Genomic DNA, 21,527 nt, shown 5'->3' with positions numbered 1-21,527 from the left:
AAAATTGAATAAAGATGCCTAAGAGTATGGTATGCTTTGAGTTCTGGGATGGAGACCCTAGCTTAATTAAAAGTGGAGTTTTTCATTTAATTCAGTGTAGCTTACGAGAGACTGATGGATCTAAGTGAAGCTTTTGGTTTAATTTAGTACAAATTGCGAATGGAGCAACGGATCCAAATGAAAGCTAGACCAAAGATGACTAGGATCAGGGCTCATATCGAGCTCTGATATCACAATCCCTATCTAAAATTGGGCGAGGGGGAGGGGGTTTCAAGTTTTAAGAAAGTCGAGTTTTCCTTCAGTTTAGTAGGGCCTATAACTACTTCCACCCATGGCTTGCTCAAAGCCTGGAAATAACCCATTTCCAAAATAAGTCATACTGAAGCCAAACTTCAACCAAATATTCCATTCCCAGAGAAAAATTACTTTGAATGGTACTTGGTATTTACCATGTGACATATACTGATTGCAAATTCTGTAGGTCTGTCGGTTTGTCAGGCCCAGTCTTGCTAGTTTAGGCACTTCCAGATAAGCTAGAACGATAAAATTTGGCAAGTGTATCAGGGACCAGAACAGATAAAACTTGAAATAGCTGTTTTCCCGATTCGACTCTCTGGGGGGGGGAGTGGGAGGACGGTTAATTTGGAAAAATTAGATTGGATCTTAATTAAAGTTGATATTATTTTGAAGGATATCATGTCTCAGAGCTCTTACTTTAAATTCCGACCGGATCAGGTGACATTGGAGGGGGAAACCTAAAATCTTGGAAAATGCTTAGAGTAGAGGGATCTGGATGAAACTTAGTGGGAAAAATAAGCACAAGTCCTAGATACGTGATTGACATAAACAGAACGAGTTCACTGTCTTTTGGGGAGTTGAGGGGAGGGTTAATTCTGAAAAATTAGAAAAAATGAGGTATTTTTAACTTACAAAGGAATGATCGGATCTTGAATTTCATCAGACGAAATTTTATATTAGAAGGACCTCGTAACTCAGATCTTATGTTTTAAATCCCGACCCGATTCAGTGTCATTGGGGGGATTGGGGGGGACCAGAAATCTTGGAAAACGCTTGGAGTGGAATGATCAGGATGAAACTTGGTGGGAAGAACAAGCACAAGTCCTAGATACGTGATTGACAAAACCAAAATGGATTCGCTCTCTTTGGGGGAGTTGGAGGGGGGTGTAAATTCGGAAAAATTACAAAAATTGAGGTATTTTAACTTAAGAGCGGATGACCGTTCGTGAGGTATTCTAAATTTGATATTAAGAAGGAACTCATGTCTCAGATCATCTTATTTTAAACCCCGACCAGTTATGGTGACATTGGGGGAGAGTTGGAGGGGGAAACCGGAAATCTTGGAAAACGCTTAGAGTGGAGAGATCGGGATGAAACTTGGTGGGTAGAATAAGCAAATGTCGTGGATACGTGATTGACGAAACCGGACTGGATCTGCTCTCTTTGGGGTAGTTAGGGATGGTCCAGTGCTTTGGTACTTCTGGACGTGCTAGGACAATGAAAATTGATAGGTGTGTCAGGGACCTGCACAAATTGACTTGATAAAGTTGATTTCCCCGATTCAACCATCTGGGGGGGGGGGCTGAAGGGAGAGGAAAAATTAGAAAAATGAGGTATTTTTAACTTGTGAGTGGGAGATCGGATCTTAATGAATTTTGATATTTAAAAGGACCTTGTGTCTCAGAGCTCTTATTTTAAATGCCGACCAGCATTAAGCCTCTGATTTTTCTTTTAAATTAATCTATTGATTCTTATAAATTTGCAAGAGCTCATGCCATATGAGCTCTTGGCTCTTCCGACTTTGTCACAAGTGCCATATGAGCTCTTAGCTCTTGTTTTATTCCTTTTTTCTCAGAAGATTTTCGACTTAGTCTCATGGTTTTTGCCACTTCATGGTGTGAAAACTGCAGCTAGAAATAGATAGGTTGCAAATTCTGCCGTATTGTCTTCTAGTATATTTAAATGTGTACTTGCATCGTGCCTGCGTCCCCTTAAAAGTTCTGTTTCTTATGGTAATATTGGTTTGTCTTCCGTTGCATATGCAGACGATGATCTTCTTGTTGCCCGGACTCGCTGTGGATTGCTTTCCAATTTTACTATATTAACCAATGAACTATCTAAGATTGGACTGTCAGTTAATGCGTCTAAATGCGAGTTTATTTGTTTTAATAGCCCTTATGCGGTCGTTCCATTCGAGGCTGGGACTGCAATTCTGCCATGTTTTTCTTTAGTTAGTTGGCTTGGTCTGTCTTTCGGTTCAACACTTTCCACTACCTTTTCATCCCTAGCGAATCAAGCCGTGAAAAACCTACGCATCGCTTACGGAAAAATATCCCCAAACAAAAGCCGTTACAACCGCAACGGTTAGTGTATGGTTTATAACGCTTATTGCGCCCCTGTGCTTTTGTTTTTATCAGGCATGGCTCATCTGTTTCGTAAGAAAAATCCCCATACTCTATGTGCGGCTAATTTCAGATATTGCAAATTCCTCCTCCGGCTTCCTAGATGGCACGAAAACAGAAAAATAATTGTTCGATTTGGTTTAATAGATATGTCTTCTTGGATCAGTCTTCCAATGATGATTTATGTAAAAAGACTATCTACTTTATTCACGTTTACGACCCTCTGCAGCCTTTTTTCCATATTGATACTGGTTAATTAGTCCATGGTGTCTTTGTTAGTTTGATTTTTTTTTTTCCTTGCTGTTTATCGTTTTTGTTTATTTATAATGCTCTGTACTTTGTTTTTTTATACTTTTACGGATAATAAAGTTCATTCATTGATTCATTCATTCATTCTGCAGTTTGACCAGCCATATGGAATGCGTCTGAATCAGCGGGCTTACTGCAGGCCCGTGATTTTATAATATATGTTTGTAGGGAGTTTTACCGACCATCTGACTTGACTAAACAGCATGCGGCTTGCTTGAATGAAAACCAACCAAAGGATATAGATGCCATACATTTTCATAGCTGAAAACTTGAGGCAGTTTCCTTGTATAGGTACCGAGGGCAAGACATGTCACCAATTGATTTTTGATTTTTGATTATTGAGCTTTGATTTTTCTTATTAAAAAAGCCTGCAACTGACTCACTTGGCTCCTTACTTTTAAATGTGGGTTTTTTTGTTGCTAAGGTTTTTACTTATTGAATCAGAGAATGAACTACTTTATTACCTTTTATCTGTTTTAAAGCCAATTCAAAGTTAATTTTTCTATTTTCAATATTTTTTCCACCATTCCGACATGTTTCAGAATAACCCTGTATTTTTTCAAACGGGCCAGATTTGACTGAACACTAATCCCCAGAAGTTCAACTCTATGTGCGCTCTATTAATCCTGTAATGTGATCTGTCTCATCCAATCAGAAGTTTTTTGACTGCACTTAATTGTTTTGACAGTCTTTTTCTTTCAAGCCATTGTGTTGAAAATTGGTTCAGATTATTTTTTGGACTTCGTTGGGTGTCTACCAGCCCAACAAGGGAAAAAAATATTTTCAATATTTTTTTTTATCATTCCCAAATGTTTCAGAATAACTGTGTATTTTTTCAAACGTGCCAGATTTGACTGAACACTAATCAGAAGTTCAACTCTACGTGCACTGTGTTAATCCTGTCATGTGATCTGTCTGATCCAAACAGGAGTTTCTTGACTGCACCTAATTGTTTTGAAAGTCTTTTACTTTCAAAGCGTTGTGTTGAAAATTGGTTCAGATTATCTTTTGGACTTCGTTGGGTGTTTACAGGCCAAAGAATGGAAAACAATACTTTCAATATTTTTTCCATCATTTCCACATTTTTCAGAATAAACCTGTATTTTTTCAAACGTGCCAGATTTGATTGAACACTAATTGCCAGAAGTTTAACTCTATATGCACTGAGTTAATCCTGTCATGTGATATGTCTGATCCAATCAAGAGTTTTTGGACTGCACTTAATAGTTTTGATAGTCTTTTCCTTTCAAGCCGTTGTGTTAAAAATTGGTTAGGATTATTTTCTTGGACTTCATTGTGTGTACCAGTAGAACAAGGGAAACGGTTAAAAACGATAAAACGGAAATTCTGGTTCTTGATTAAGATTTCCAAGAGAGGAATGACAGGGGACATTTTTTAGGCAAGGGAAGGGGCTAAGAAGCCTTCAGAATGGCTTTAAAAAAAGGTAGCATGGGCTTTATATCAAATATATATATATATATATATATATATATATATATATAATAAATACTTGAAGTAGTACTTGAAGCAATACTTATGTACAATTTTGGCAAGTACTTGATATTTGATACTTCAGTAAGAATTTGGAAAGTACTTATTACTTGATATTTAAGTAAAAAAAACAATGAGTACTTAATACTTGATACTTAAGTAAAAATTTGGAGTACTTGTTGCAGCACTGATATCAGCTGATAAGAATTGTCAAATATTTTCTTATGTTGGTCTTAGATGAATTTTCAGAGCCAAAAGCAAGCTGATCTTATTGGTTAACTGAGTGGAACACACCATTGAGCCCTGTTTTGGGCATGCTTGCTGCCTAGTTGAAACTGGTAAATATTTTTTCAGTGAAACTTTTACTCAAACTTTAAGATGCAGGGAAATATTAAATGGGGTGGTATGGACAGCTGTCTGTACAACAATGTTTTGCAGGGAAACCAAATTTGCTTATTTTTATTAAATATTTTGCTTGTGAAGAACTATTATATGGTATTGTTTGTGTAAAAAAGAATGTAATAATATATTTATATTGTAAAAGTATAGTTAGACAACAAAAATGTTTGAATTATGCTTACAGAATATGCCTATTGTAGCCCCAAAGCAGTTATGGCATTTTATTTCTTTTTCATTGGTACTTCACTACTCCTTTACTCCTTATTCATTGTTGCTGGGAATTTATTGGTTCCTCAGTATATTTAACTTAACTGGGATTCTGAATCTTGAAAATTCAAAATGGTGACTCATTAAGATCTAAGTTTTTTTTATATTACCCTCAAAAATTAAAAATGTAGACAAAGATTGGAAACTTATGACAGTTATGGAATAGAAAATTGCCAGTAAATATTTACATAACATGTCATAACCATAATGCCTTTATTTTTGGTCTAGCACTTTCTAGACCTAAAATGGCCCAGCTTTGGAGGCATTGTTACATGATCTTTGGACTATTTTGAACCATATGGCTATCACAAAATTTCAATCGGAAACATTTGGGAAAAAGAAGGCAAGGTGGGTGCTTGTTGCCCTCTGATTCCTTTTTACTCTTATAAGGAACTAGAAATTTCAACTTACAATCAAATGAGCCTCCTCCAAGGTCTATATGATCCCTTCTTCTATAGGAACTTTGTATGTCCCCAGGGCATACTTAAAACAATTGCCCTTGGGCTTGGGAGGGTTGTGTTGACTTTGAAGACTTTATTGTCTGATCTTTGGATTATTTTGTACAGAATGGGTACCTTAAATATTTATCAGATAGATTTGGGGAAAGGAGAGAATTGGGTAGGGGGGTAGTTGCCCTCTGATCACTTTTGAATCTCAAAAACGGTCCTACAATTTCCAATAGAATGAGCCCTCTCCAAAATTCATGTGACCACCCCTTCCATATAAAGTGTCTCTGGGGGAAAAAACATTGAAGCTTTATGACCTTTATTATAGGCAACACTATAAGAAGATGTAAGCAGAGCTTAAAAGGAAAAACAATTGCCTCAGAAAATGCTTCAACTAAGCTTTAATTGTTAAACTGTTTTTAATTTTATTTACGTTATTGTTTATTGTTTTATTTATTTTTGTTTTATTGTTTTATTTTTGTTATTTTTGTTTTATTTATTTATTTTTTATTGTTTTATTTATTTTTGTGTTAAATCAATAAGTGCTTTAAGTTAGGTTAGCTAAAAGAACAAGTTCTTCTCAAGTTAAGGAAAGGAGAAAGATTAAAACTTGAAACAAATAGAAATGATTCTGCATTTTCGGGTTGCTCCCTCCACACTCCTCTTTACTCAATAGTTTTATAGTACTTTAAAAATACAACAGTGCAGTCTGTCCTCTTTTCTGAAGAAAACACTATAAAAACAAAATTCTTACTTTACAACACACCAAAAATCATGTGGTATAGAGTTTCTTGGTAAAATTTATGTACCATTTTTAATAAAAAACATCTATTTTTGCATGTGCCCAAATTTGATATATTAGTAACATCTACTAAATTCCTCATCTATATGTTCAAATCCTAAAGTTTCTATTTTTACTTGTCAAGGAGAGCCAAAAATTAAAATAATGTGATATATACAGATGGTAAATGAATATCCATGATATGGCTAATATAAAATAATATGTTTTATACATCAAGAAAAAGTCCTTAGCCAGACATTAAATATGGAAATTTTTTTAGCCAACTAGGTAGCTAATACTAATGAAAGTGCATAGATAGGAGTCTTTAAATTTCCTAACCAATTGGCTATTAGATACCACCTCTATATACATTTCAACCTGAATTAGTCAGCTAACAATAAAAACAAGAGCCAAGAGCTCATATGACACTTGTGATGAGGCCAGAAGAGCCAAGAGCTCACATAGTATGAGCCCTAGCAAAATTCTAAAAATCAATAGATTGATTTAAAAGGAAAATCATAGGCTTTATGCAGGTATGGATTTAAAATAAGAGCTCTGAGTCACAAGGTCCTTCTAAATATCAAAATCCATTAAGATCCAATCACCCACTTGTAAATTATAAATACCTCTTTTTTTCTCTCCCTTCAGCCCCCAGATGGTCGAATAAGGGAAACCGACTTTATCAAGTCAATTTGTGAAGCTCCCTGGCATGCCTACCAATTTTCATTGTCCTAGCACATCCAGAAGCACCAAACTCACCTAATCACTGAACTCAACCCCTAACTCCCCCAAAGAGAGCAAATCCAGTACGATTACGTCAATCACGTATCTATGACATTCGGTTAATCTCCCAACCAAGCTTCATCCATATTCCTCCCCTCTAAGCATTTTCCATGATTTCCAATTTCCCTCTCCAACTCCCCCCAATGTCAACAAGTCTGGTCGGGATTTCAAATAAGAGCTCTGAGACATGAAATCCTTCTAAATATCAAATTTCATTTAGATCCAATTATGTCAATCATGTATCCAGAACTTGTGCTTATTCTTTCCATCAAGTTTCATCCCAATGTCTCCACTCTAAGCATTTTCCAAGATTTCAGTTTCCCCCTCCATCCCCTATGTCCCAAGATCCAATTCGAGTCGAAAATGGAGCATCTGAGACATAATATCCTTCTATATATCAAGTTTCATTAAGATCCAATCACCTATTTGTAAGATAAAGATACCCCAATTTTCACATTTTCCAAGAATTCCAGTTTCCCCCTCAATGTTAGGGGATCTGTTCAGAATTTAAAATAAGAGCTCAGAAGCACAAGATCCTTCTAAATATCAAATTTCATTAAGATATGATCACCCATTTGTAAGTTACAAATACCTCATTTTTTCTTATTTTTCCAAATTATTCCACCCACCCACCCCCCAACTCCGCCAAAGAGAGCGAATCCGGTCCGGTTATTTCAGTTCCGTATCTTGGACTTGTTTTTATTCTTCCCACCCAGTTGCATCCTGATCTCTCCACTTTAAGTACTTTCTAAGATTTCCAGTATCCCCCCCAACTGCCCCCTGCAATGACACTGGATCCAGTTGGGATTTAAAACAAGAGATCTGAGTTACGAGGTCCTTCTAAATATGAAGCTTCATGAAGATCTGATCACTCCTTAATAAGTTAAAAATATGTCATTTTTCAGAATTAACCCTCCCCCCCCCCCGGCTCCCCCAAATAAAGCGGATCGATCCCGATTATGTCAATCATGTATCTGGGGCTTCTGCTTATTTTTCCCATCAAGTTTCATCCCAATCCCTCCACTCAAAGCGTTTTCCAAGATTTTAGGTTCCCCCCAAACTCCCCCCAATGTCACCAGACCTGGTCAAGATTCAAAATAAGAGCTTTGAGACACAATATCCTTCTAAATATCAAATTGCATTGAGATCTGATCACCTGTTTATAAGTTAAAAATGCCTCATTTTTTTCTAATTTTTCAGAATTAACCCTCCCCCCTACTACCCCAAAGAGAGCAGATCCATTCTGGTTATGTCAATCACGTATTGACTTGTGCTTATTTTTGTCACCAAGTTTCATCCCAATCCCTCCACTCCAAGCATTTTCCAAGATTTTAGGTTTCCCGCCCAAACTCCCTATCTGGTCAAGATTCAAAATAAAAGCTTTGACACACAATATCCTTCTATAAATCAAATTTCATTGAGATCCGATCACCTTTATGTAGGTTAAAATACCTAATTTTTTCTAATTTTTCAGAATTAACTCTCCCCCCTACTACTCCAAAGAGAGCAGATCCATTCTGGTTATGTCAATCACGTATTGACTTGTGCTTATTTTTGTCACCAAATTTCATCCCAATCCCTCCACTCCAAGCATTTTCCAAGATTTTAGGTTCCCCCCTCCAACTCCCCCCAATGTCACCAAATCTGGTCAGGATTAAAATGATAGCTCTGAGACACAATATCTTTCCAAACATCAAATTTCATTAAGATCCCATCACCTGTTTGTAAGTTAAAAATACTTCATTTTTTCTGGAATTAACTGGCCCCCCAATCCCCCCCCAAATGGTTAAATTAGGAAAATGACTATTTCTGATTTAATTTGGTCTGGTCCCTGATACGCCTGCCAAATTTCATTGTCATAGCTTACCTGGAAGTGCCTAAAGTAGCAAAACCAGGAATAGACCAACAGAATTTGTGATTGCTATATGTCACTTGGTTAATACCAAGTGCCATAATAGATAAACACTATAGCCTAAAATTAGCAAACTAGTTTGCTATGAGATCCCTGGTAACTAGTTAGTTATTTTATAAACTAAAGTTTTTACATACCTAGAGTCTTAATGGTGGTAAATTTTTTGTTGTTCATGTTTTTGACTTACAAATAAAGTGAGCATGCCACTTGCCTTTTTTTAAGCTCTACAAGTATAATAATTGCTTCTGTTGCAAATTCAAATTTAAGAACTTTTTGTCCAAATCTAATCGAACAAATTTTGGTGCAAAGAAAACATAGTATATTATTTTGTCAAAAACAACCAAAAATGCATACTTTAATTGAAAATTTGGCATCAAGGAAGAAAACAAGAGCTAAGAGCTCATATGGCACTTGTGACAAGGTGAGAAGAGCTAAGAGCCAAGAGATCATATGGTATGAGCTCTAACAAAATTCTATTAATCAATAGATTGATTTAAAAAGGAAAATAAGAGGCTTAATGCCAGTCAGGATTTAAAATAAGAGCTCTGAGTCACGATTTCCTTCTAAAAATCAAAATTAATTAAGATCCGATCACCCACTCGTAAGTTATAAATACCTATTTTTTCTAATTTTTCCTCTCCCTTTAGCCCCCCAGATGGTCGAATCTGGGAAAACGAATTTATCAAGTCAAATTGTGCAGCTCCCTGACACGCCTATCAATTTTCATCGTCCTAGCACGTCCAGAAGCACCAAACTCGCCAAATCACTGAACCCCTCCCCCCAACTCCCCCAAAGAGAGCAAATTCAGTACGATTCTGTCAATCACGTATCTAGGACATTTGTTTATTCTATCCACCAAGCTTCATCCCAATTCCTAAACTCCAAGTGATTTTCCAAGATTTCCCCCTCCAACTCCCCCCAATGTCAAACGATCTGGTCTAGATTTGAAATAAGAGCTCTTGGACATGAATTATTTCTAAAAATCAAATTTCATTAAGATCTGATTATCTATTCGTAAGATAAAAATACACAAATTTTCATGTTTTCCAAGAATTCCAGTTTCCCCCTCCAACTCCCCCGTCCTGTGACGTCCCCCTCCAACGTCACAGGATCTGGTCGGAATTTAAAATAAGAACTTTAAAGCACAAGACCCTTCTAAATATCAAATTTCATTAAGATCAGGCCACCCTTTCGTAAGTTACAAATACCTCAAATTTCAAAATAACCCCCCACCCCCCTCCAATTCCAACAAAGAGAGCAGATCCGGTCCGGTTATGTCAGTCACATATCTTAGACAGGTTTTTATTCTTCCCATCCAGTTTCACCCTGATCTCACCGCTTTAAGTATTTTGTAAGATTTCCGCCCCCCCCCCCAATTACGCTTGATCCGGTTGAGATTTCAAATAAGAGATCTGAGTTACGAGGTCCTTCTAAATATGAAGTTTCATGAAGATCCAATCATTCCTTTGTAAGTTAAAAATACGTCATTCTTTCTTATTTTTCGGAATTACCCCCCCCCCCCCCCAATAGATCGGATCCATTCCAATTATGTAAATCACGTATGTAAGACTTCTGCTTATTTTTCCCACCAAGTTTCATCCCGATCCCTCCAATCTAAGCGTTTTCCATGATTTTAGGTTCCCCACCCCAAACTCCCCCCAACGTCACCAGATCCAGTCAGGATTTAAAATAAGAGCTTTGAGACACGATATCCTTCTAAATATCAAATTTCATTGAGATCTGATAACCCATTTGTAAGTTAAAAATACCCCATTTTTTTTCTAATTTTTCAGAATTACTGTTCCGGTTGTGTCAATCATGTATCTAGGACTCGTCATTATTTTTTCCACCAAGTTTCATCCCAATCCCTCCACTCTAAGTGTTTTTCAAGTTTTACGTTTCCCCCTCCTAACTCCCCCCCCCGCCCAATGTCACCAGATCTGGTCAGGTTTAAAATAAGAGCTCTGAGCCACGATATCCTTCTAAATATCAAATTTCATTGAGATCCAATCACCTGTTCGTAAGTTAAAAATACCTCATTTTTTCTAATTTTTCAGAAATAACCCCCCCCCCCAACTATCCCTGAGAGAGCGGATCCGTTCCGTTTATGCCCATCATGTATCTAGCAATCGTGTTTATTTTTCCCACCAAGTTTCATCCCAATCCCTCCACTCTAAGTGTTTTCCAAGTTTTAGGTTTCCCCCTCCCAATGTCACCAGATCCGGTCGGGATTTAAAATAAGAGCTATAAGACACGATATCCTTTAAAACATCAAATTTCATTGAGATCCAATCACCCGTTCGTAAGTTAAAAATACCTCATTTTTTCAAATTTTTAAGAATTACCCCCCCAACTAACCCAAAGAGAGCGGATCCGTTCCGATTATGTCAATCATGCATCTGGGACTTGTGCTTATTTTTCCCATCAAGTTTCATCCCAATCCCTCCACTCTAAGTGTTTTCCAAGATTTTAGGTTTCCCCCCCTCCAACTCCCTCCCAATGTCATCAGATCCGGTCGGGATTTAAAATAAGAACTCTGAGACACAATATCATTCCAAACATCAAATTTCATTAAGATCCCATCACCCATTCATAAGTTAAAAATACTTAATTTTTTCTATTTTTTCCAAATTAACCGGCCCCCAATCCCCCCCCCCAGATGGTCAAATTGGGAAACCAACTATTTCTAATTTAAGCTGGTCCCGTCCCTGATACGCCTGCCAAATTTCATCGTCCTAGCTTACCTGGAAGTGCCTAAAGTAGCAAAACCGAGACCAACAGACAGACAGACCGACAGAATTGGCAAGTGCTATATGTCACTTGGTTAATACCAAGTGCCATAAAAACAGCATAATACTGTAAAATTCCTTTATCAAACTTAATCATGGAAATCAGTGCTTGTTGATTATATCACAAATACATAATACATAAACGTATTTATGTATGTAAATACAAATACATAAAAAATGTATATACAAAGAAACAGTAGGCTAAGTTTGAGACCAATGTCTTAAAGTTTGAGACCAATATGTTAAGCATTTTTTTTACATCCAAAAACTAGAAATATTTAGTCATTTCAAGAGCTGAAATTTGAATTTGTGATAGAAGTAACTATTAGATTTGTAAATAACATAGAAAAAGGCATTAATTGGTAATTTCACTTTATTTGTAAGTAAAAAAAATAAACAACAAAAATTAACCTTAATGGCCAACTAGTTAGCTATTTCCACAAGTGCAGCCTATTAGAAATTTTATTAATAGCTGACAAGTTGGCTATTTTAAACTAAAGTTTACATATGCCCAGGATCTTAATAGCCAATTAGCTATCTAATTCTACAAGTTTATTAGAAACATCATTGATAGCTTACAAGTTTTCTAGTTTAAACTAAAGTTTGTGTGTACCTAGGATATTAACAGCCAACTAGCCTACTGTGTATTAGAAACATTATTGATAGCTGACTATTTTAAACTAAAGCTTATAAATACCTGGAATCTGAATAGCCAGACAGTTACCTAAAAAAATTTGGGCTATATATTTGCACATCAGGGGGTGGGGGTAAAGCATAGCATATATTAAATATGTAAACTAACCATTGCTGTATTTTTTTTTATGTGTTTGTGCACATCAAATTTTAATGAGAAGAGATCACCAGTGCAACAGCACAAACACATAAAATAAAAAATACAGCAATGGTTATTTTATGTATTTAATATATACTATGCTTTATCCCCACCCCCCACCCCTGATGTGCAAATATATAGCCCAAATTTGTTTCTAAACTATTACATATTTGTAATGACCCCATATATAGGTAATTTTTAAGAGGTCAAAAAGTGCTTAAATCTGAATTTGCAGTAGAAGCAATTATTATATTTGTAAAGAGCATAAAAAAAGGCAAAAAGTGGTATATTCACTTTATATGAAAGCCAGTAATACTGTTTGCACCAATTTTACCCTGAAAATTAAAGTAAAATGTTGTTTTGTCAAAATTTCAACAGGTATAGACCTGTCATATAGGCAAATTTCAGGGCTCTCTAGAGGGAGAAGGACTGGAGGTGGGTGCTTTAAAATACCTTCCTGGGACATACTTTAGCCTGTAGACCCATCCCTGAAAGTTTCGTTTTCCTAACCTAAACCCTTTCCAAGATAGCAAGAAGTCAATTAACCAGAATTTTACCTTTTTTTTCTCTATATATAAACTAGGCTATTTTCGGTCAGCCATCTGGTTATATCCCCTTCAGGTGTAAAACAGAAAATTTTATGATCATAGGTTAAAATAGCCCAAAATGGGTCACCTGATTGAAGCTCATTTTTAAGAGATAAAAGTTGAGTTTCCAAATCACCAACTGTCCTCAAACCATGGTTCTTCAAAGCAGTAAATTTTCCCAGAACCCTGTCAAGCTCTTTGTCAACCGCATTTATTGACTCCATTTCTAGGCTTTTCTTGATGATGGTGATAGTTGATTATCTGTCCTTTCTAGCCTAGCACTTCATCCGTTTCTTCCAGTCAGGTTGTTGAATGTTTGAAATCGCTGCTTTTTTATAAAGTCGTCAATAATTAATAAAGCTTTCCCGTATTTCACCTATCCGTAAATGATTTGTGACTCTATTCGAATGTTCTTTAGACGTATTTTCTTTAGCTTTTTTATTATATCTTTGCACATCGTTTTTATTCTGTATATTTTTCTCTTTATGTTTAAGTTAAGCTTCCCATTTTTTTGGTGATACAGGCTTCCAAATATTAAGTCAAAATTCTCGGGTTCTAATTATTACTAGTGCAAAAAGTTTTTTTTATTATCTTGCTAAGAGAGCCTTTCTTTTAATGTTTCCATTTCGTTTGAGTTGTATTTTTTTATATGCTTTCAGAGAATTAATGGTCAAAATTTTTCGCTTCTTGATTGATTAGTACAAGGCTGGACAAGTATGTTCTAAATGAGGCCAAAAAAAGACTTTGATAATTCATAGGAGAAATTTCTGTGGGGGAAAATGTTTTGCAATGCGATAGAAGGGGAAGTGAGCGAACAGCTTGGGGAGTAGTGTTCTCAATACACGCTTGCCACCTTAAACCAAAGCTAATAATTACTCATAGAAGCTGGGCTTACATAACTTGAGTTTCTGACGGAAATGATTTTAGAAACATTGTATGTTAATGTTAATTGTAGGTTAATAGTAAAAATATCATATCCAGTGACAAACTTGCGTCTTTAAATTTTCTAGGACGCCTATTGAGTCACTTTGAATGTATTTTGTTGTAAATCTTACCTGCAAAAGGTCGTTGAAAGTACTTTATACCTGAGTATTTTAACTAACTACTTTAAACACATAAACATCAAAGCAATGGCTAAAACCATACTCAAAGAATATATTGTTGCTTCAAGAAAGGTTTTTTTTTTCCTTGCTTGGAACTCCCCAGGATTCCTGTAAGACGAATTGCTTATTTACCTAGGTCACAGTCTTCTTATGCTTTTAGAGGTGCTAATGACATCCAAAAAGGATGACATCCAAGAAGATTTATGAACCACCTATCGTTGATGCAGCTGCCGAGACTTCCTCATGTTTAGATTGAGACTTGTAAGTTCTACTCAGTAGTTTTTTCTTCTGTTTCAGCAAACGAGGGCTATTCAGTCAAGATTATTCAGCCCTTTTCTTTTTGATTCACTCTGTGAGATGAACAGAGCAACTGTATTGGTTGCTTCTTATTTATTTTGAATCTGCTCTGATTTTGTTCAGTAAATCTTTTGATTCTAGGAGTTGATATATAATAAGATAAACATTGAGTTCTGAGCTCTGTGTGCAGGTATAGTTAGATAGACTCTTAGCTGATAGTGACATTTCGTGCTGCTTGAAGCACTTTAACAGTTTATATCGCAGGATATACTGTACAGACTTCAGCATATTATATTCAAATAGGCAACGGTCGGTTTCTTCATATTTTTGAATTACAATCCCCGCAAAGAAGGGAAGAGTGAACTGAGCCACTTGAATTAGGGAACTGATATGGAAACGCCTGAAAATTTAGCTCATTTGAGCTAGACCAAATTCTACAATAAATTTTAGAAAGATGCTTATTGGCGACGGGTGATAAAATTGGATCATTCATATTTAACAATAACTTTGATAATCTCCAGCGGTATGTGTCTCTAATAGGAATCAATTTCCCACTTGGCTGGTCAATATTTCAAGAATTTTTTTTGGAATTTCTTTTGCCTAATGGTTAATTGTTCTTCATGCCTAATGGTTAGGTTCTTCATGAGGTGCTCTAACGCTATGATTTTCACATTTAACTCTGCAGACATTATAGAAACATTGTTTGTATAGCCTATGTGATTATATTAAGTTCAGCTATTTTTTTCTAGATGAAAGCAATGGGGGTAAGTTCTTTAATCCACTTTGAGAAATTAGTGTTTATTATAGATAATGATCAGCTCCATGGGGGGGGGGGGTGAGTTTGGGAAATGTAGGTGCAACATTCTAATCTTGGTTTGTGGACTTATCTTCTTATTTTTCTGAACTTCTTATAACTGTGAAAAAACCCACTAAGCTTTGGCTATTTTACTTGTAATATCTTCACTGCTCCCACCGTCTTTACTATTAATACTATAAAGGCAAGTGAAGCTGTCCACCATTGAGATATTTTCGGTACACAGTCAGCTTTTCATCTTCACTAATTCCTAGTCTTAGCAACTTAGTCTTGTTAACATTAATCTTCAATGACATCCAAAATATTTGAGCATTTGGATTTTTAGCTCATTTCTTCTGATTCTAAAAATTTAACTTTTATTTCTTGATGTTTATTCTATAAATCACAAACAACTTATTTCCAGTTTGGAAATCCACAGTATACTCACAGAGGCTGAAACCACGACTGTTAGAGAGCAATATTTTGTCTTTTCTCAGATACTCAATGCAATGCTAAGACTAACCGTAGAACAGGAGATAACCTCTTTGAAAGTAACTTTCGTCTTCGGATCATCTGGAGAGATCACGTGAAAAACGACAAAATCTATACTCGCACATACTGAAAAGAAATCATCTTCGTTGTGAGGCAATGAGGATGTCATTACCTTGGACATATTCTTTGTCTGCCATATAATAAATGCTCCTCCAATGGACGAATATTTACACAAGAAAATGCCAGACTTCAGCATACAAAAATATATTCATGCATAGAAAAAAACCCATCAAATATGCAAAAATTGTATCCGACATTTCATAAAAATATTGTAGCTAATTTTCAGAAATAAAAATTATAGAAAATTTCACTTACACAATTATTGCTTGTTTAATATATACAAATGAAATCCGGGATACCATCTTTAAAAGAGATGAAATAAATTTGTTTATAAATCGCCACATAAGGGTAAAATTACAGTAGCCTTACCAGCCTGAAGCATGTCATATCCAAACCTTTACTTTACTAAGTACTGGCACAAATTACAACCCCAGAGGTAAATTCCAAGATGCAATTTTAAAAAGAACTGGTCGTCTCGTTATTGTGTTGCGAGAGCAACACTTTGGTTTTGCGCCCATTTTTTTTCCTATGCCGCTGATGTCAGCTTATTCTTGGAAACTGGTAAGGGTCTAACTAGGAATCCAGAGTTCAAACTCAGCTGCGGCAATACCCTGAAGGGCCGACACAAGGACATTAGTACCCAAGAAGTGTCGTTAATCGGATACAATACAGTCTATAAGTAAATCCTTCATTCTCATAGTAACGATGGGGCTACATATTTATAGCTATTCACCCTACAGATAAAAAGCATGAAAATGAGCATGAACGCTTATTTCCATTGAAGCTTAGTAATGTTTTAAATTTTTTTTGTTAAACAAAAAAAGTATAAAAACTGACCTGAAACTATAATGTCATATTTAAATTTTGTATCCGTCATTCTTTTCAAGTGTGTTAAATAAATAAAAAAGAGCAATAGAAGCCAAACTTTTAAGATGGAGTAGCATTTGTGCGATGGAATAAAATGCAAAACTAATTAGAGAAAATAATTTATAATAATTAAAATGAGGCTAAAAATTATGTATATAAAATTAAAATTCCTACAGCAAGAAAGTATAAGGACGTTATTTAAAGAAAACCATCATTTGAGGTAATCACCTATTTTCAAACCCTTGTTAAAATGCAGCGTATTGGTGCCCCAAGATTTAGAGTAATAAACAGACCCGCGTTAAGATATTTTTTCTGTGATCTATTTACAACTCTCGTCGATCTTCAATGGAGATGGATTATCATGATTTACGCTGTCTCATTTTGGATTATTTGGCTCCTTTTTGCGGTTGCATGGTGGACACGATCGTACTATCATGAAGATTTCTTGCCAGAAAACCTACCTGGGGGAATACAACAAAAGAGTGGGAATTTTACACCCTGCATTACCCAAAACTACGGCTTTGCATCTACCCTCCTTTTCAGTGTTGTCACGTCACAAACAATAGGCTATGGTGGTAGATACCCAACAAATGAATGCTTATACTTTTCTACCATAGTGGTAGCCCTCCAGTCCCTCATAAGCCCACTTTTAGCATGTACTCTGCTTGGAATAATTTATACAAAGTTTTCAAGGTCAAAGAAAAGAGCTAAAGGCTTGAAATTTAGCAAAATGGCCGTGCTTTATGCTGAAAATGAAGTTTTCCATTTAGCCGTCAGAATTGGTGACTTGGCAAAATCACGGATTATTGGTGCAACCGTCACTGCAGAAATATTCATGAAAGAATTCGATGGTAATCGAAATATTACAGTTAGAAAGCCTTTAGAAGTCACACCAGAATATAACTGTGGTTTATTTTTCTTCCTTGGGCCCCTAATAGTAATTCATAGATTAACACCATCGTCCCCTTTATACCAAATGTCTTCAGAAGATCACCGTCAAAAGGATATCGAGATCATGATTATTGTAACAGGAAGCACCGAAGAAACTGGTGCAGCTATGCAGGCTATATCATCCTATAAACACGAACATATTTGTTGGGGTTACAAGTTTGAGGAAATAGCTAAACTCAATAAAGACAAGAACACTTTTGAAATTGACTACAATAATTTTGATATCTTGAAGCACGTTTCAACAAGTGTATCACCAACTTCTTCACCAGAAGGGTATGACTTTTTGTGTAAGAATGAACGAGATTCCACGCTAATCAATGAAAAAGCAAATACAATCAGATATTCCACACTAATCAGAGAAGAAAAGAATGAAGAGGAAGCACAAACAGATGAAGAAAAAGCAGTTCAAGCAAAGTAGAACAGATGAAATAAAGTAAAAACAGATTAATCAAAAATAGACGTAGCGAAAACAGATGAAGTAAAAAAAAAGATAAAGCACAAATACCTTTCTGCTTCATCTACTCATATTTTATGTATAAACAAAACAGAATTCAATGGACCATTATAAACGTAAGAGGAAGGAAAAGGCCAGAACAAATACACAAAATAGGCAACACATACAACTATACGCATATATCTATCTTCTTCTATCTATATTTATATATATATATATAAATAAGTTGTTCGTGTGTTTTGTGTTGACTGACGTCATGCATGTTTGTCGACTGATGTCATTATAATGATTGAGCATTATACCGTCATGAAGTTGTTTGTCGACTCAAGTCATGCTTTTATGACGTCAAAGGATTTGTATATGACGTCATTATAAGTATATAAGAAGGCCTTTCAAAGAGAAATTTTTAATATAGATGTTAAAATGACAGAAGAACCTACAATGGCAACAGCCGAGGAAGCTGCGCAAAGAGTCTATACGAAAAGGCTTGCAGCTAATAGAGAAAGTATGAAAAGAAAGCGTGCCGAGGAATCACAACAACAGCGTGAAAACAGGCTTGCGGCTAATAGAGAAAGTATGAGAATTAAGCGTGCCGAGGAATCACAGACTAATAGAAAAAGTATGAAAAGATATATATAAAAATAAGTTGTTTGTGTGTTGTGTGTTGACTGACGTCATGCATGTTTGTCGACTGACGTCATGATAAGGATTGAGCATTATGACGTCATGAAGTTGTTTGTCTACTCGCGTCATGTTTGTTATGACGTCAAAGGATTTGTATGTGACGTCATTATAAGTATATAAGAAGGCCTTTTAAAGAGAAATTTTTAATACAGATGCTAAAATGACAGAAGAACCTACAATGGCAACAGCCGAGGAAGCTGCTCAAAGAGTCTATGTCAAAAGGCTTGCGGCTAATAGAGAAAGTATAAAAAGAAAGCGTGCCGAGGAAACACAACAACAGCGTGAAAACAAGCTTGCGGCTAATAGAGAAAGTATGAGAATTAAGCGTGCCGAGGAATCACAGGCTAATAGAGAAAGTATGAAAAGATATATATAAAAATAAGTTGTTTGTGTGTTGTGTGTTGACTGACGTCATGCATGTTTGTCGACTGACGTCATGATAAGGATTGAGCATTATGCCGTCATAAAGTTGTTTGTTTACTCACGTCATGTTTGTTATGACGTCAAAGGATTTGTATGTGACGTCATTATAAGTATATAAGAAGGCCTTTCAAAGAGAAATTTTTAATACAGATGTTAAAATGACAGAAAGTATGAAAAGAAAGCGTGCCGAGGAATCACAACAACAGCGTGAAAACAGGTTTGCGGCTAATAGAGAAAGTATGAAAAGAAAACCTGCCGAGGAATCACAGGCTAATAGAGAAAGTATGAAAAGAAAGTGTGCCGAGGAATCACAACAACAGCGTGAAAACAGGCTTGTGGCTAATAGAGAAAGTATGAAAAGAAAGCGTGCCGAGGAATCACAACAACAGCGTGAAAACAGGCTTGCGTTTCAAAGAGAAATCACCAAAAGAAAGTGTGCCGAGGAATCACAAGAGCAACCTGAAAATTAATGCCTGGAATTCAGGTACAGCCCAGTCGATGATTATAGCTTGAGTAGATGTGTTCAAACCGGGACTACGTCTAAAATTTGTCCCTATTGCAAGGCCTTGAAATTTAATGGTGAAACAATGGGAATGTGATGCGCCTCAGGAAAAGTTAATTTCTCTAATTAGTTTTGAATTTATTTCATCGCACAAATGCTATTCCGTCTTCCAATTTTGGCTTCTATTGCTCTTCTGTATTTATTTAACACACTTGAAAAGAATGCTGGATACAAAATTTAAATATGGCATCATAGTTTCAGGTCAGTTTTTATACTTTTTGTTTAAAAAAAAAAAATTTAAAACATTACTAAGCTTCAATGGAAATAAGCGTTCATGCTCAGTTTCATGTTTTTTATCTGTAGGGTGAATAGCTATAAATATGTAGCCCCATCGTTACTATGAGAATGAAGGATTTTCTTATAGACTGTATTGTATCCGATTAACGACACTTCTTGGGTACTAAGATCCTTGTGTCAGACCTTCAGGGTATTGCCATAGCTGAGTTTGAACAAGACTTTCCTTGTAAACTAAATTAAAACGTTACTATTTTTCAGACAAAAATATATAAATCAAAATAAGTTGTATGTATTTTTGTTTGAGGGTTTGCATATGACGTGTGAAAAATAAAGAAGAAAAAGTAAACTAAAAAAAGAAAAAAAAAAGTAAAAAACTAAAAAAAAACTAAAAAGAACAAAAACTAAAAAAAAGAAAAAACTAAAAAATAAAAGAAAAAAAAAGAAAAAACCTTAGGTTTTAGGTTTATGAAAGTAAGAGAAGTGAAAGAGAATAGCTGACGACGGACTCAATGACATCCTGGTATGCGGATTGGCCTTTTTTTGAAGTCTCTACGACAACAAATAGCCATCTCAAAATATTTGTCAGATGCATTTCGGGAGAATACAAGGTGTGTGGGAGATATCCACCCTCCAATCACATTGAATCTTAAAAAGGGTACTACAACTTCCGATTACCAATTCAATAAGCACCCCCCCCCCTAAAAAAAGTTTATACGACCACCATCTCTATAAAAATTTTATATACCCCACGATAAAACTTACAACCTCTTGCCCTGAGATCCGTGGGGGAGGAGGGGTTTGTCTTCTGAAAGACAAAATTTCCGGACCCTTGAACTACGCTGAACAAAATGGCTATTTCAAAATTATGATTGAATGTGTTGGACTTAATAGTGGGCGTGGGAGGGGGATTAGCTACCCTTGATCACTTTTGACTATTAAAAGAGGCACTAGCCCCTTCAATTTCCAATTGAATGAGACTGTTTAGAAGTTTTTACGACAACAAATGGTAATCTCAAAATTTCTATTTGATGCATTTCAGGAAAATACGCGGTGTGGGGGAGTATCTGCCCTCCAATCGTTTTGAATCTTAAAAAGCGTGCTAAAACTTCTGATTATCAATCCAATGAGCCACCTCTGAAGCTTATAAGACCACCCTTTCTATAAGAGCTTTATATACCCCTTGCCCTTAGGCCTGTAGGGGGGATCGTCATCCTCAAATACATAATTTCCAGAACTTTTAACTACTCTAAACAAAATGGATATCTCAAAATTTAAATTGGATGTGTTTGGAGAAATGGGCAGTTAGTTGCCCTCTAGTCTTGAAAGTATTGCCCTCTAGTATTGAAAGTGGCACTAGTCCCTTCAATTTCCGGTCGAACGAGCCTATTTAGAACTTCCTACGACAACAGATGGTCATGTCAAAATTTCGATCAGATGCGTTGCGGGAAAATACGAGATGGGGGGGGGGGATTCACCCTTCAATCACTCTGAATTTTAAAAAGGACACTAAAGCTTCTGGTTACCAATC

The 21,527-nt window shown here is 35.9% G+C and overlaps 2 protein-coding genes across 3 annotated transcripts in view; one reads left to right on the top strand and one right to left on the bottom strand.

The window, feature by feature from the left end:
* LOC136024726 (E3 ubiquitin-protein ligase RMND5A-like) overlaps positions 1-13,361 on the bottom strand; it is a 69,317-nt gene extending 55,956 nt beyond the window's left edge. For both annotated transcript variants that reach the window (XM_065700152.1, XM_065700153.1), the window contains exon 1: positions 13,105-13,361. In XM_065700152.1, the coding sequence (XP_065556224.1) occupies positions 13,105-13,240 (136 nt within the window). In that variant the 5' untranslated portion in view covers positions 13,241-13,361. The remainder of the gene's footprint in view (positions 1-13,104) is intronic.
* A 4,057-nt stretch (positions 13,362-17,418) lies between these two features.
* LOC136024687 (G protein-activated inward rectifier potassium channel 4-like) lies at positions 17,419-18,057 on the top strand. Its single transcript, XM_065700105.1, has one exon. The coding sequence runs from the start codon at positions 17,419-17,421 to the stop codon at positions 18,055-18,057; it is 639 nt and encodes a 212-aa protein (XP_065556177.1).
* Positions 18,058-21,527: the final 3,470 nt, after the last annotated feature.

The sequence above is a fragment of the Artemia franciscana genome, chromosome 3 (assembly GCF_032884065.1).
Source record: "Artemia franciscana chromosome 3, ASM3288406v1, whole genome shotgun sequence".
Classification (NCBI taxonomy): Eukaryota; Metazoa; Arthropoda; class Branchiopoda; order Anostraca; family Artemiidae; genus Artemia; species Artemia franciscana.
This window is presented reverse-complemented; position numbering and strand designations above follow the sequence as displayed.

What these genes read in the sequence shown, in the direction of transcription:
- LOC136024687 (XM_065700105.1), top strand. Translation starts at nt 17,419, where the DNA reads ATGGCCGTGCTTTATGCTGAAAATGAAGTTTTCCATTTAGCCGTCAGA.